We start from the raw sequence: 15,662 nt of genomic DNA on the forward strand, positions 1-15,662 counted from the left end.
CATACATTTGCAATCATTTGTTAAAGTATTACTACTTTTGAAAGTTTATTGGAATGTTCAGTAGCTTGGGATTATGCAGTTTACTTTGTTATAATACTTATTCAAAGGGGCTGGATGTAGTGAGAGATATGTTCTGTCTTCGTGTGCCTGGATGGTGTAAATGTAGTGTGTGATTCGTCAAGCAAACAATGTTACATCCCATGGATCATAAGTTTTTTAAGAAAACATAATATCCTGCATTACAGTTTTCTCATAGTTTTTGTTTAGTATCATTTAGTTTCAGAGTTTAGTATCATTTTCATACAGTTTTTGTGTGACATTTACATGTAAATGTCACACAAAGATGTTTAGTGACAAGTTTGTCAATTTCAAGATTGAGGATAGTACCTAGATAGTTTTGGCATGTTGAATGAATGGATGATGTTACTGGTGAAAAGTAAGTATTTAAGTGGATTTGAGTATAGGCACAGGAAAGAAAGTTTGGGAAGAAGTGGGTGGATATGGTGAGATTGAGATGGAACAACAAATAGTGTATGGTATTGATCAACCCATTCTCGCACTTTCTTACAGTCAATATTGACTTATTAAATACGTGCATATGTGACATACTAAACATACTAGTTTACCTTGAAAAGTTTCATAGAAAACACTGACCTTACCTAACCTTCTTAGTATGTTAAGATAAGCATCTTATTGTTTCGTAATTACAATTATTACTTAACCTATACCTATAATAGGTTAAGTAATAATTGTAATTACGAAGCAATAAGATACCTATCTTAACATACTAAGAAGGTTAGGTAAGGTCGGTGTTTTCTATGAAGCTTTTCAAAAATAAACTAGTAAGTTTATTATGTCACATATGCACGTATTTAATAAGTCAATATTGACTATACGAAAGTGCGAGAATGGGTTGTATTGGTAGGGCACAGGGCTGAGTGGTGGTAGTTTGTGATGAAAGGGAGTCAGTGTGTTATGCTGTATATAACAGCTTCGGAGAAGCACTCTATACCTTGTCTTTTCGAAGCGGTGGCATGTCACTGTGGATAATTTACTGGCGTCTCGTGGGGCCTGTTTCTGCTAGTGTGTAGTTTCTCATATTGTGAATGAATGAAAATCTCTTCAAGTTTAAGAGGTTAACATCTTTCCACCCAATAAAATTAGGAAGCTGAGTAATAATATTAATATTGACACTCAACATATCAAATGTTACAAAATTAAATGAACTAAGAATAATTTTGGTAAATTTTATGATCAGACAAACTTTATTGTACTGAGGAAATGTCTAGTTCAGTATACCACTGAACACTAATATTTTCAATATTTTCTACTAAAATGGATAGTAACCATCCTATGATGATAGTTGCTTTGGCTGTCTGGTATTGCTGCCAACATATACAAAACAGGAGGCCCAGCCATGATGCAGAAACTGACAAAAGCTCTTTCAGTTCATGTGAAATAAAGGGTCCCACGACAATTAAAAGATGCCAGCATAGTTCACGTCAACAAGAGGAAAGGCAACCGTCAGTCTTGCGATAATCGCCGAGGTATTTCACTCTAGTCCATCTCCGGGAAGATTCTGCCTCAACACCTTAAGCAGGGTCTCCTCCCAGAAAGCCAATGCAGCTTCCACACAAAACTGTCGATATGATATTTGCTGCATGCCAGCTCCAAGAAAAATGCTAAGAGCAACATCGTGACCTCTTCATGACCTTTGTTGACCTGACCAAGGCCTTTGATATGGTCAGCAGAGATAGCTTGTGGATGACTTGGGATTACCAGGGCCTGAAGGACCTACAAAAGAGGACTCCCAGGCACGAGGGATGCTGTGCCGGGAATAATATACGTAGACCACCACACCCTAATCAATGCAGCTGTGAAGGCCTAAGCTCTGCATGACATTTAAAATACAGTAATCACGCTAACCAATGATGACACTCGTCAAGACTCCTAGTGCTTTCTATATAGGAATACTGTTGAACAATAGCAATGCCATTCAAAGCTAGAGAAATGGCTGACCTGGAAAATTTGCAAAGATTTTTTATTGCTAGAATCAAGTCAATATAGCATTATATTATTGGGATTGCTTAAAATGTTTAAAATTTGTATTCCTTAGAGTGTGAGTGAGAGAGATACATAATAATTTACACACGGGAAAATATTATAGGGACTGGTTCCAAATCCACACATGGAAATAACACCACATGAGACCAGAAGGCATGGCAGGAAGTACAAAATGACCTTGTTGAAAAGCAGTTACAATAAGTACAATGAGAAAGAACTCTTTCAACTTAAAACACCCAAGACTCAGCATACTCCCTCTAAACATAAGGGGCACAACTGTCTAATCTCTCACGGTGTTCAAAGGAGAACTTGATTAACACCTCCAGAGGATACGGGTAAACTAGGTTATGATACATCAGACTGAGCAGCCACGTCCAATAGCCTGCTGACCAGACCACCAGCCAGGGGGGGGGGGGGGTAAGGGCCTGGTCAGAGACCTGCCCACGGGGACATTGATTGTGGGAACCATTACTACATAACCACTAGGTAACATAGTTACACAAATGAATCACACTAACATGATATATATATTAATGAGAAAATTAAATGGACGCTCTAAGGTGACTCGAACCCACAGGAAGGCACTCGCAGCCGCTCACCTTACCACTGTACGGTACCACCCTAACTTAATAACAGTTATACAACCAGGATTCCACTGAAACCTCTGCAAGTCCAGAAGCGTCTACTGAAGCCAATCCATGTTTTACTTGTAACCCCTCAAGAACTCGGGCACTGGTGAAGTAGTTCAGAGCTTCAGTTGATTTTCTCATTGATACATTCCACATTAGTGTGATTTCATTGTGTATCTGAAGTTGGGGCATGCAGTGAATGAACTATTTTACTGGCACCCGAGCGCTTTGGGGTTATACGTAAAACTTGGACTGGCTTCAGTAGAAGCCTCCAGACTTCAAGAGGTTTCAGTGGAATCCAGATTGTATAATTAACAAGTTAGGGCTTTTTGTAAGATTGATTCAGTTGCAAGATGAGCGACTGGGAGTGTCTCGGTTGCAGGTTCGAGTCACCTCAGAGCTCCATTTGAATTTCTCAGGTAACATAGTACAGTGGTACCTCGCATAACGATTGCCCCAAAAGACGAATATTTTGGGTAACGAATGGCCCGATCGGCGTCAAATCGTCCCGTATGACGAATGCTGGTTTGAGTAACGTCAACACCACACGGTGGGGTCGTGCTGCTGCTTGCACATTCTTAGACGCCTCCGACAATGCACATATATTATGTTGGTCTTGTTTAAAGATGCTAATGATGCTGGGATATAAAAGGGTGACTGCTGAGATGTTGCAAAGCATTGACATTTTTGTAGGAAAAAAGAAATGAAATGTCTGATATACAACAAATGTCAAAAAGGTTCGTTCGGTGTTCGGCAGGTAGGCTGCTCCATTATAACAATTTTTCTTTGTTTCAAATGTGTTCCATTTGTTTTTTATTTGTCATTTACGTCTCAATAATGGAGAAGCCTACCTTACATACACTGAATAAACCATTATGACATTTTCCTTTCTTCAAATGTGTTCAATATTTATTTTTCATTTGTCTTATAGCAAAAGGTTCATTCGGTGGTCGGCAGGTAGGCTACTCCATGTTTCTTACATACAAAAAACGTAAATAATAAAAAAAATGAAGAATTTTGAAAACCAGTACAAATGTCAAAAAGGTTCGTTCGGTGGTCTACAGGTCGGCTGCTCCATGTTTCTTAAAAAAAAAAAAAAAAACGAAAAATAAAAGAACTGTTGAAACAATTTGAAAAATGGACAAATGTCATAAAGGTTCGTTCAGTGTTTGTTGGGTAGGCTGCTCCATTATTGAGACGTAAGTGACAAATACAAAACAAATGGAACACATTTGAAACAAAGAAAGATTGTCATAATGGAGCAGCCTACCCAACAAACACTGAACGAACCTTTTGCTATAACGAATATGAAAGACAAGGGCTGTTGGCTGGGTTAGTAGTGCGTGAGCAACCATTTGTCGCACACGTGCCTCTGGCTCTCAAACACCTGTCCCACACGGTGTTGAAAGACTGTGCTCAGTCGGTGCAATTCAGACCCTATTGTTTGAAGAACATAAGGGTCATAACATTGGTGAAGCTAGGCGCAATAAGGGCTTAACACAACGGTCGGATGCCAGTGATACAGCACCTATGAGGATGATACAGCGAGCGTATCCAGGTGTAGCTCTGAGCCCCACCCTTGCCATCTCTAATGTATATAGATGATACATAGATGAATCGTTTTCTGCGTTCAGTGATGATGCATCTGATACAAGTAGCATAGATGAACAATGTTAGCGGCTTCCATTATGGTGGTGTTCATTGATATTTTCAAGAATACCTGAATCTCTTCCTGACTGATGGACACTCTTTGAGGCTAGCTGAATCTCTTCCTGACTGATGGACAGACACTCTTTGAGGCTAGCTGAATCTCTTCCTGTGTGGGACCTTACAAAGCGATCTTTTCAAGACTATCTTACAAATTGAGCTTTTCCTATAATCGTTTCAATACTACTTTATGCTTTACAAGCTTGGCTACATACCACCTACAAGTACTACAGCCAAGGGTGCACGCGAGTGCGTTATTTGCAAGCACACAGAACGATGAAACAGGAAACAAAAATCTATCTGTAGCTGGTGCAAGGAGAGCAAAGTCGCGCTGTGTACCATGGACTACTTCGTTGACTATTACGCACCTCCAAAGTACTGAGTGTGTAATACAGTGTGTTACTGTGTAAATAGTATGTGAAACTGTACATATTGTAATTTTAGTGAATTTTTACCACGTAATATTGTGACAATAAACATTTATTGTGGACACATTACTGACACATGTATCACAGTTTCATGGAAAATTATGAACATTCTATTGTATACATATTGTAAAGGTCACAAATATGCATCATATACGATAAAAGAAACAAATAAAACCGCATTGGAAATGCATAGAAAAAAATTGTGAAAATATATTTATGGCAACACGCTGTGCTTGAATGGCCTGCGTGACCGTGTCTGGGAGCTTCACACACGGGCGACCAGGCCCTGATGACGTCACAGCGCACCTTGTCCACGCCCTCACAGCCAAAGTAAGTGGAATTTGGTAATTATTTTTACATAGACATGTTCAGGGACGGTAATTTATCATTTTACAAAGAAAAATTATATTTTGGGGAACATTTGATGTCATGCACAATGGGGAAATTTCACAATAAACACAGTGCATCACACTGGTTACATGGGGGACACTCGTTTTGTATGACGTCCGTTTCACATGACGAACATGGAACGGATTAAATTCGTTATGCGAGGTACCACTGTATTACTATTTTAGAGGAATGGCAATACAGTAATGTACTCTTGGGAGAGTTGATGGGAGTATGATAATGAAGTTTGTGGTGAGTTGCAAATGTCTGTTGTTATGCCTCATTACTAGAGTATATAGTAATGAAGTTTAACTATATACACTAGTAATATTTCATATAATTTGCTTTACATGTGTTTCTATTATGCTTAGGAAATTTTTAGCTGTGTATCATGTTATATGTACATTAAATAGAGAGTATCATGTATTATGATCTAGCCTATCAGAGGAGGAGGAGGAGGAGTTCTAGAAAGATAAACATTAAACAGTAACAGAGTAAAGAGTGGCTTCATGCTAGATCTTTCTTGTTTCAAGTCCCTGAGAAGAAGCCGAGCCCGTCGGAGAAAGAAGAACCTGTTAAGCCCATAGTTCCAGGTGCTGTGATACATTTATTTATGTTCGTAGTTCTTTAATACTGTACTCTATAATGTTTCTTGATGGGTAGCGTGTGTTCTGTCACAAATTCACTGCCTACTAATTCTTAAATTAGTCAACTAATTTATTAGTAATGTTTTTGTAGATTTAAAGAAAAAATTGCACATAAATTCTTTTTTTTTTTTATTTATTTATTTGGTTTTATACTCGGGTAATACCCACGTATAAAGTGCTCTCAGTTTTAAAATGCAGGGAGAGTTTAGGCCATTTTTATGTAAAAATGTTTGGTGTCTGTCTATGTTCAATACCCTTCACCCTCAATGTGCAGTCATCATCATTTGTTGATCTCTTGGACCACTGTTGTCAGTCATTAATAACTTTTGTTGGTATTGCTTGGTTTGTATACCAATGACGTTATCATTGTTATAGTTCTAAATGAGTGTAATGAATGCCTATGATATAACTGCTAGCATTTTGACTCGATTACTGTGCATTGAGGTGGTTGTGTACTAGTGGCTTGTGATTACCATCACATTACAATTTGGTCTTTCCTGCCGATGTTTGAATCTATTCCTGGGGGACAGATTCACGAAGCAGTTACGCATGCACTTACGAACCTGTACACTTTTTCTCAATCTTTGGCGGTTTTGTTTACAACTTTTAAACATTTAATGAGCTCCAAAGCACCAGGAGGCTGTTTATAACAATAACAACAGTTGATTGGGGAGTTTTCATGCTTGTAGACTGTTTAATAAATGTAACCAAATCCGTCAAAGATTGAGGAAAGATGTACATGTTCGTAAGTACTTGTGTAACTATTTCGTGAATCTGGGTCCTGGACTAGAATCCCAGACAGAATAGCAGCAAAGGATTGGGTTACAAGACACTTCCCTTCAGCTGTTTCAGGGGACAATTTTGTGTGTTATACAGTTCAGATGTAGTTATTATAATAATTATTAAGTACATAAGTTATTTAACACAAAAACTCAGGCTTGGTAAGAACTGAGTTTTTCTTTAATCCCTGCGGTGCAATGCACTTTTATTTAATTAATAGATAAAAAGTACAAGTTTAACCTTAAGCCTTAGGCTGCGGTGATTGTCCTTTGTTGATTCACAGGGTAATGCAGATATCTTCATATGATGATTTAAACCATTATTGTCTGGATTTTACATGTATGATGCAAATATGGATATAATAAGCTTATGTGGATGTAATGGAGTTTACCTTGACCATTGAAAGAAATCCTGTTACCATTTCATAGTTACGAATGCGGTTATCGTCATGAATGTTACCAAGGGAATGCAATCATCGTCGTATGATTTTAAACAAATATTGTCTTGAGTTTTACATGTATGATGCAAATATGGATATAATAGCTCTAATTTGATGTAAATAAAGGGAAAAAATGATAAAAACAATCAGTGACACATTTGAGGATAAAACAGGAAGTGGCAGCACAGTCGAGCACTGGGTGTTGACAAGTGACAGATGCAGCTTTACAGAGTGCCTCCACCCAGTGAAAAGAAAAATACTGTATTCACTTATTTTTGTGTTTTTCTTACATTTTGCATACAAATTAATAATTCTATAATAAAAAAATATTTTTTGGAATTTTTTGCACATAGATAATATGACAATTTTTTCAAAGCTGCTGACCATGGGTTAAATATGAATAGCTAAGAAAGCCCATATCAAAGGGGAAAAAAATATTTTAAATTCATCTGTGGTTTTTAAACAGAAAAACCTAGACCAAGTTTGTAAGTGGATAGCTACCACACCAATCCTTCAGAAAATACATAATGTAAAGTAATGAGTGATGCTACAAACATACAAAACCATCCAATTTGATCATTGATGCCCACTCATTCCTGCATTGAATCAGCGAATTGCATATCTAGTGCGGATGCATGCATTGACCCCTCCACCAGGCTTCTGTGTACACTTAACATACCTTGAGGCTACCTTGAGGTGCTTCCGGGGCTTAGCGTCCCCACGGCCCGGTCGTCGACCAGGCCTCCTGATTGCCGGACTGATCAACCAGGCTGTTGGACGCGGCTGCTCGCAGCCTGACGTATGAGTCACAGCCTGGTTGATCAGGTATCCTTTGGAGGTGCTTATCCAGTTCTCTCTTGAACACTGTGAGGGGTCGGCCAGTTAGGCCCCTTTACCAGAATTTGGTAATTCCATTTTGGTAATTCGGTAAATTTGAATTTGGAATTTGGAAAATTTGGAAAAATAGAATTGGTAAATTCCATTTTGGTAATTGGTAATTCCATTTGGTAATTCCATTTAATTCCATTCCATTACCAGAATTTGTTTTCAAATTTTTTGCATGCAAATTTATCATTCTGTAAGAAAAAATGATAATTTTCTGGGGTGCCCCTAGTGACTGACTCCCTGAAGCTCTTTCACCAAATTGGCTCCCAACTACATGGTCAGAGTTGGCTACAGAGTTGTGTTTGGCCAGCGCTCAGTCTTTAGGTTTAGCTGGTCCTTATCCCTCTTGTCTGCCCCTTTTTTGTTTTTCCTCTTTTCTGAGGATGCTGTCGCTTGGATCCTTTTGGCTGTTCCTTCTACCCTTCAGCGCATCAGTCAGTTGTCATTTTATTGGGGTTCTTCCCCCACTTTTTTTGAGGCGGTCTAGTAAGATTGAGTCACCTGCTGTTGCTCAGGGTAAGCCCTTGATCGAGTTAGATTCATGGGACTTCATGCTTCTTCTTTCTGCAGTTTCATCTTGCGCTCATCATTGCTATTGTGTCATGGAAAGATGGTGCTTTTTGTGATTCACACAGAACCTTTCACGGTTCACCCCTTTGACAATAACATTGGGGGAGGCATCTGCCCATATTACTGTCAAAGGGGTGAACATGGGCCTTCTGGATGGTCTCCCTTAGCCCTTGTTGGAGTGGGACAGGAATCCTCCCTTCAGGTGTGCAGGGACATTGTGATGTGGTTGGACTCGGACTTAGTGGAAAAACTTGTCTCCTTGGTGGATGTCCCAATTGTTCCCAGTCCCCCAAGCGGGACTCAGCGGATATACAGTACATCCTCAGTCTGTAAAGCTACATTTCCTGTTGGACTTTTTGCATGACCATCTTCGCTCAGGTTTGCTTATTTTTGCAGGTAGATTCTTGGATGGTGCCCCTGGACCTCAGGGACTGTTCAGGTTTTATTGTGGAACATCAAGTTTACTGCTTCAAGGTTCTATTGTTTTGGCTTGAATCTGCTGCCTCCTTTTTTTTACCAGGTTTACCAGGTAATGTAAAGGTGACCCAACTCTTAGGGGTTCCTTTGTTGGACTACTTCAATGACTGGCTGGTTTAGGCCCCAATCAATCTGCTTGTCAGCTGGCCAGAGATCTGGTTATTCACAATCTCGCCAGGTTTGGGTTCCTGGTGAACTGGCAGAAGTCCCAGTTGATTCCATTCCAGGTTCAGGCCTGGTTGTCACAGTCCGGTGTTGGACTGGCCCCGGGTGACTTATCAGCTGGTTGAGTGACTGCAGGAGCCTGAACGTTGTCTTCCTGGTATTTCCCAGGGCAGGCTTTGGTTCTGAGCGCTGTACTGGTTTCTCCGGTTCCGCCCTTTTAGCAGCATCCGGGACTTCTGGTTCAGACCCCTGCCCTTCAGCTGCTCTTGCTTCACCAACTTCTTCTTTAAGTTTTGCAGGGTTCCTTCCCATGTCACCATCCTTCTTCATCACTCAGTGTATTCATGGACACCTCAGCTCTGGTTTGGGGTTTTGTGCCCAGCACTTACCAGATCTCCCATGGTTGATGATTGGGGTCGTTCTGTCAGACACAACATGATGTGCAAGATGCGTCCTTCCATTGGCTTTGAGAGACATTCAGGCACCCCGAGGTGCAGTTCTTTGCATTGACGTAGAACTGGCATCTTCCCTCCTAAGTGATTTTTTTTTGTTTTTCCAATCATAAGACTTGAGGTGGATACCTTTCAGCTGTACTGGTTAATTGAGGTGGGGTTTCTTTTCCCAAGTTCGGTTGTTGCTCTGAGTGCTGTCCAGATTGGAGTAGTACTTAGGCAAAGTGATCCTTCTGGCTCCTTGGTGGTCAATTCAGCATTGTCTTCCAGCTCTTTTGGCCTGGTTTCTGAACTCGGGCATTTTTCTCTAGCTCTGCCTTTTCAACAGATCAGCCCAGTGATGTACCTTTTTGGTTAGACCCTCTCCTCTGCTCTATATCAATATGTCTAGAGTTTCTGATGCAGGTTTATCACATTTGTATTGCAAGCAGGTAGCTGGGTTTTTAGTGTCCTATTTGCATCTCTCTGCAGCAGCTGTAGGAAGCTGCTTGGCACTCATGTCGCCTCTGTCTCTTCATCGTCTTTCTTCGGTGTCAGTCCAGGGAGTTCTGTTCTGTTTTGTCATAGTTTTTGGATCTGCATCTTACGTCTAATACTGTTGCACCTTATTGTTTGGTGTTGTCAGAGCTGCAGTTGGTTGCGTTCAGCTTTGATAGGACATCCGTGTATTCTGCAAGTTTTCTCAGGTGCTCTCTTTCACTTTCAACCAGTTTATGTGCCTTCTGAGCCATCTTGGTCTCTTGACAAGATGTTGGCATTTCTTTCCTCTCCTCAGTTCCCATTTCCCCCTGCAGTCAGGGATATTTTTCTCAAAGTCGTGTGTTTGTTGGCTCTTACCTCACTATGCACAGTTGAGGAGCTTCAAGCTATTTTCTGGAGGTGGGAGTTTAGTTCTTTTGGCCCTGGTGGGCAGTTTGTTTGCAGCCTTCTCCTTTTCCTCCAGGCTGTTCCTCCAGACTATCCAGGCTGATATGGATATATTAGATTTCTGGTATCAGTCAATGTGCATAGAGTACTGGGCCTACTGGGGACCACGAGCCAGAACCTGGCCACCTCAGAGAGGCACGAGGAGCAATGGCCTATAGAAACCCCCGTGTGATTGGAAGCATTCTATGGCTGCCATCGACCGGATCAGGCACCCAGAAAGGTAAGCGCCTCAAAACAAACCCCTATTCTGATGAAAACATTGCTAAAAAGATCCAAATGAGTGTACAGAACTCCCCAAATGAAAACAAGCAAACTGGCATGACTTCACCATGTTGCCACGCCGCTGTCTGCTCATCCCCTCCCTTGGAAGGGGGAAGGGGAAACCAAGACCTTCACACTGGCTACCCACGCTTCAGTTCTTGGCTGATGGGACACTGGCAAGGTTGTGTGCCTCTGGTTCCAGCAAATTGTTTTAGTTCTGTGCCTTGTGGTGTGGTACTGTCTCTATGGTCGGTGTGCGAGCCAGGAGTAATTTCTTCATTACTCAGGCTGCATGCACCTAGGGGTTTCCTTTCCTAGATGCCCTGTAAGTGCTGCCATTGGGGCTTGGGGCCACCTTTCACAAGTCACTTTGGGATCTACCTTCTCTGTCTTTTTGCTGCTCAGTGATTGACTGCCTTGGAGTTAGCTGGGGTTTCTGTGTTTTCCTGTTTGTCTCTGGGTAGGGGGATAGTTTTCGTCATTGGTAAGGGCGCAGGGTATTGTGCTGCTAGTTATCACCTCACATAGTGGATGGCTCTGTTCCGCCTGTGTACTTTGTCCTCTTGCGGGGTTTTTCTTTTTCTTTTTGTCTAGCTGCCTGGTGGGGGGGGGGGAGGTCTGCCAATTGGTTGGTCATACCCTATTGTTACTTTGTGGTCCTCTGCTAGGCCCCCCCCCCCACGAGTGTACATGTCCCGGGGGTTCAGCTTTAACAGTTTGCTTGATAGTTTGGGCTCCGGCTAGCAGTACCCTGCCTGGGCTTCCCTTAGCGGAATACCATGACGAGGGGCCCTGGGAAACCCCGTGGGGGCTCTGTGGTCCAGTGGATGCGATCCCTTGGTCCCCTCTTACTTCGTGAAAGTCGGAAGGTTGCTCTGTCCCCTTGTCTCAGGGGGTGATAATCACTGGTTGTGCCCGCCTTGCTGCCTGTTGGGCAGTGACACTTTCATTCCGGAGTTGTGCAAATTTTGTTGCTTCTGGTCCCGAAGCGACTGAGTGTTTCGGAGTCATTTTCGGAGCAGCATGCCTTCAGTTGTACCTTGGTGGATGCCTTGTTGGTTCACCTTTGGTGATTCCTTTGTCCCCTTGTTCCAAGGCTTGTATTTCTCAGATTGTCTGCAGTGTTATTAAAACTAGCCAGCCTGCTGTCTGCCCTTGAGCCCATGATGTTGATTAACCTGCTTGATGGGTTTCTGGGAGTTAAGCTAGGTCCACTAGGCTGTTGCTTGGAGCGGCCCTCAAGCCCACATATCCACCACAGCCCGGTTAGTCTGGCAATCCTTGGAGAAAATTATCTAATTTTCTCTTGAAGATGTTCACGGTAGTTCTGGCAATATTTCTTATACTCGCTGGGAGGATGTTGAACAGCCGCGGACCTCTGATGTTTATACAGTGTTCTTTGATTGTGCCTATGGCACCCCTGCTCTTCAATGTTAGTATGCATCGTTGGCTGCTCTTTTCTCCAACAAGCTTTATTGACTTTATGAATGCTTTTCCAGTGAGAGGTGGTGGTAATCATTCCCAGCTTCCTGTCCCTCTGGGTGGGTGGGCCAAGGTCTGGATCTGGTTTTGGTTCTCAGTGGGTTAAACAGGAGTCCTGCAACTGATGTGACCAAGTACTGTAGTGGGGAGCCATCTCAGCATGATAGCTTCAGGGAGCCACTGCAGCAAGATAGCTTCAGGGAGCCACTGGGTTTCGACCAGAAAGCTGTATTTCATTACATTCTGTGCTGATTTTTTGGTATTTACTGTATCCCAACCGAAGATCAAAAAACCAGTTTTGAATGTAAAGAAACGCCTCTTTCTAGATGAGCTCTGGTGGCACTCTGATGCTCTCACTGAGATGGCTCTAACCTACTAGATCACATCAGCTGTGGAGTTCTGTTTGGCCTACTGTGGACCAGTGCCAGAACCTTGCCCTCTCTCACAGAGGTGCTAAGAACAGTTAATACTCCACCACCCAACAGGAAGAGTATCCAGAAAGTCAAATCAATACAGAACACACTAGTGGGTTCAAAGAGACTGAAGGCTTGAAACTGCCAAACGAACTCTCCAAGCATTGTAAACACGAGTTCTTTAACAATACAGTACTTCCTCAGTTAGCACTACTTGGCAGTTGGTAATGGAGGAGCAGAGCTCCAGTTTTCGAGGTCAGTTCTGAAGTAGATGCAAAGAGACACCCACTAACAAATCTGGATGAGGGGGAGGGAATCAGGGAGCCACTGGGACTCATCCAGAAGGTGGCATTTCATTACATTCATTGCTGAGTTTTTGGAGGAGCCCCTTGTTGCTTCCAGAAGCTAACTACCCGTGGAGAAAAGGAAAATTAAGGACTCACCAGAGAGGAGAGAATGGAGACAATCAAGATAGAGATGGATGACCAATAGAGAAACCCCAAGGCAACGTGGTCTTGACGAGGCTCTGGAACATTAGCTAAATACTGGGCCACCAAGACACTGTTAGACTGCAAAAAACTCTATGCCCAAATTTCAGCCCAGGACATGTTAGCAAAGACCACTATGAGAACAGCATCTTTATGAACATAATGGGGCACAAAGGTGAACTGTAGGCTAGCTGGACTTAATGACACTATTGATGACCTGAGAAATACAAGCCTTGGAACCAGACTAATGAAAGAGGATCAACCTACAAAGTGTGCACCAAGGCAGAAATCGGTGCCACATGCCACAATTCCAAGCTGTCCTTGGAATGAACAGGACACCTAGGCACTGGGGATGCTCACCAGAATATTATAAGTAGACTGATATCAGCACAGCTGTAAAGGCTTTCTTCGGCATGCTGTGTGTGTGCCCAACCAGCCAAAATGTTTGCTCCCCAAGCAAGGGTCTAGACAGAGGGCAAAAGACCCCTGGCAAACCCCAGTAGTCTGGCCTCTAAAGAACGAACTCCCAAACACACCAGAGAAGAGAACTTTTGTCAGTGTACGGGCAGCACTAGAGTGCACACCGCAAAGGTAACACATGCAGCTTCAAGCACCGTACAAGCTAGCCTCACACAACATAAACCAGACAGAAACCACACACGTAAGTTAACTAAAATATGGAACAACAACAAGCAAATGGCCACCCACAACACAAAAGCCAAGGGTGACTGGCATTTAGACTAGAAGCAGTGGGGGGGGGGCTGCATGACTTGTTGATGACAAGGGAACCCTTCAGAGGACCACTAAACATGTCCGCATTAGCTATATAACTGGGTTATAGGACTAGGGAGACCTGGAGCTCTTCCCGTCCCACTACTGGTGGCTGGGTAGAGGGGTAAACTAGCTCATGCTAGTTCTGAGATTTAATTGTTTGTTTATGTTATTTGGGGCAGCTTTGAGGCATGGTCTCCATGAACCCAGCAGTGTTCTGTATTGTTCTCTTGACTTTCTGTATGATTTCCTGGTGGGGTGGTAGAGTATCAACTGCCTCTGCACCTCGGTAAGGGTGGCAGTTTTTGTCTCTGGTTCCTGGTAGGTCAAACAGAACTCTGCAGTTGATGCAGTCTAGTAGTTGGGAACCATCTCGATAAGATAGCTTCAGAGAGCAATAATTGGGTCCCCCAGAAAACTAAATTTTGAAATTCATGTGTTTTTATTAAATTTCAAGAATTAAATCACCACCTACTTCCTGCTATGCCATAAAAATTATAAAAAAAAGATGTGTATGTAAATGCTCATTTCCTAATTGAAAATCTGGTCCAAGTGACTTAAAACAGGGTTACATGTTTTCATAAAAAATGTACCATAATATTATTGTAAATCCTACCAATTCTGTAAACTCTAGCATAAAGCATAATGGAAAGGTGCAAATTCAGGAATAATGTTGATCCGTGTGGTTCCCAAAATTCTAATAAAGTGATTTCTACTCAGAAATAAACATTTCTGCAGAGTAAGTGTCAGCTGGCAAAGTGGCACATTTGACAATTGCATCTCCTGTGTACTGTGAATGTTATAGATATTATAGAAGCATGAGGAACATACATATTTTCAAAGTAGATTTTTTAGTCTTGCTTATTATTTAAACGTGAGTACTTGTTCTTACCTTATTGATATTGTTATAGTTGAAGTAGTGAAGGAGGTAGCAGAGCCAAAACTGCTAGTGTTTAAGGACAAGAAAGAAGCACTAGAAGCCTTCAAAGAATTTCTCAGAGACAAGGTGAGTTTCACAGTTTTCAAGTTCTATGAAAACAAATTTGCTGAGAACGAATTCCTACATGAACATGGCTTAAAGCAATTTTTGTGTTGCAATGATTTATATAATGTAAATACTGGAATTTTTGGCAGAGAAGAACAAATTTACTGTTTTTGATGTTGAAGATACAATGATCATTATTGATGATGATGATGATGCATGCTTGCTGTACAGGGTGTGCCTAGTGACGCTACTTGGGACAAGGCTGTTCGTATGATACAGAATGATGCACGCTACGAAGCCTTTAACAAACTGAATGAGAAGAAACAAGCCTTCAATGCTTATAAAGTCCAGCGTGCCAAGGAAGAGAAGGTACTGTACATGGCCAGTTGTTCCTTATGTACATAGACTTTGCAAGTTGAAGTGCCCTTTACTCTTGTTTTTAGACTAATTTAGGGGTCTTGAATTGCATTCATTAGTTTGGGTAACATTCACAAACTAACATGTTTTATGAAACTTGATTTACAAAAGCTAACCTCTAAGATGAATCTCCAGCTCTAAGGTTCAGCATTGTAACCCAAAAGCAAATAGAAAATGCTAATAAAAATACTTGTAACATTTACAAAATTTAAGCTTATAAAATCTTCATCTGATTTAAAAAATATTGAATTTAACTAGAAGAATAGTGTACCTTCCAACCTACCTTGT

At 41.7% G+C, this 15,662-nt stretch overlaps 1 protein-coding gene across 9 annotated transcripts in view; it reads left to right on the forward strand.

The window, feature by feature from the left end:
* Prp40 (pre-mRNA processing factor 40) overlaps positions 1-15,662 on the forward strand; it is a 209,078-nt gene that overhangs the window by 35,641 nt on the left and 157,775 nt on the right. For 6 of the 9 annotated variants that reach the window (XM_045746697.2, XM_069329762.1, XM_069329781.1 and 3 more), the window contains 3 exons: positions 5,749-5,808; positions 14,884-14,978; positions 15,189-15,326. In XM_045746697.2, coding sequence (XP_045602653.1) covers positions 5,749-5,808; positions 14,884-14,978; positions 15,189-15,326 — 293 coding nt within the window. The remainder of the gene's footprint in view (positions 1-5,748; positions 5,809-14,883; positions 14,979-15,188; positions 15,327-15,662) is intronic. The other 3 variants (XM_069329775.1, XM_045746696.2, XM_069329757.1) reach the window with 1 other exon arrangement.

Source organism: Procambarus clarkii, chromosome 3, assembly GCF_040958095.1.
Source record: "Procambarus clarkii isolate CNS0578487 chromosome 3, FALCON_Pclarkii_2.0, whole genome shotgun sequence".
In the NCBI taxonomy this organism is placed as follows: Eukaryota; Metazoa; Arthropoda; class Malacostraca; order Decapoda; family Cambaridae; genus Procambarus; species Procambarus clarkii.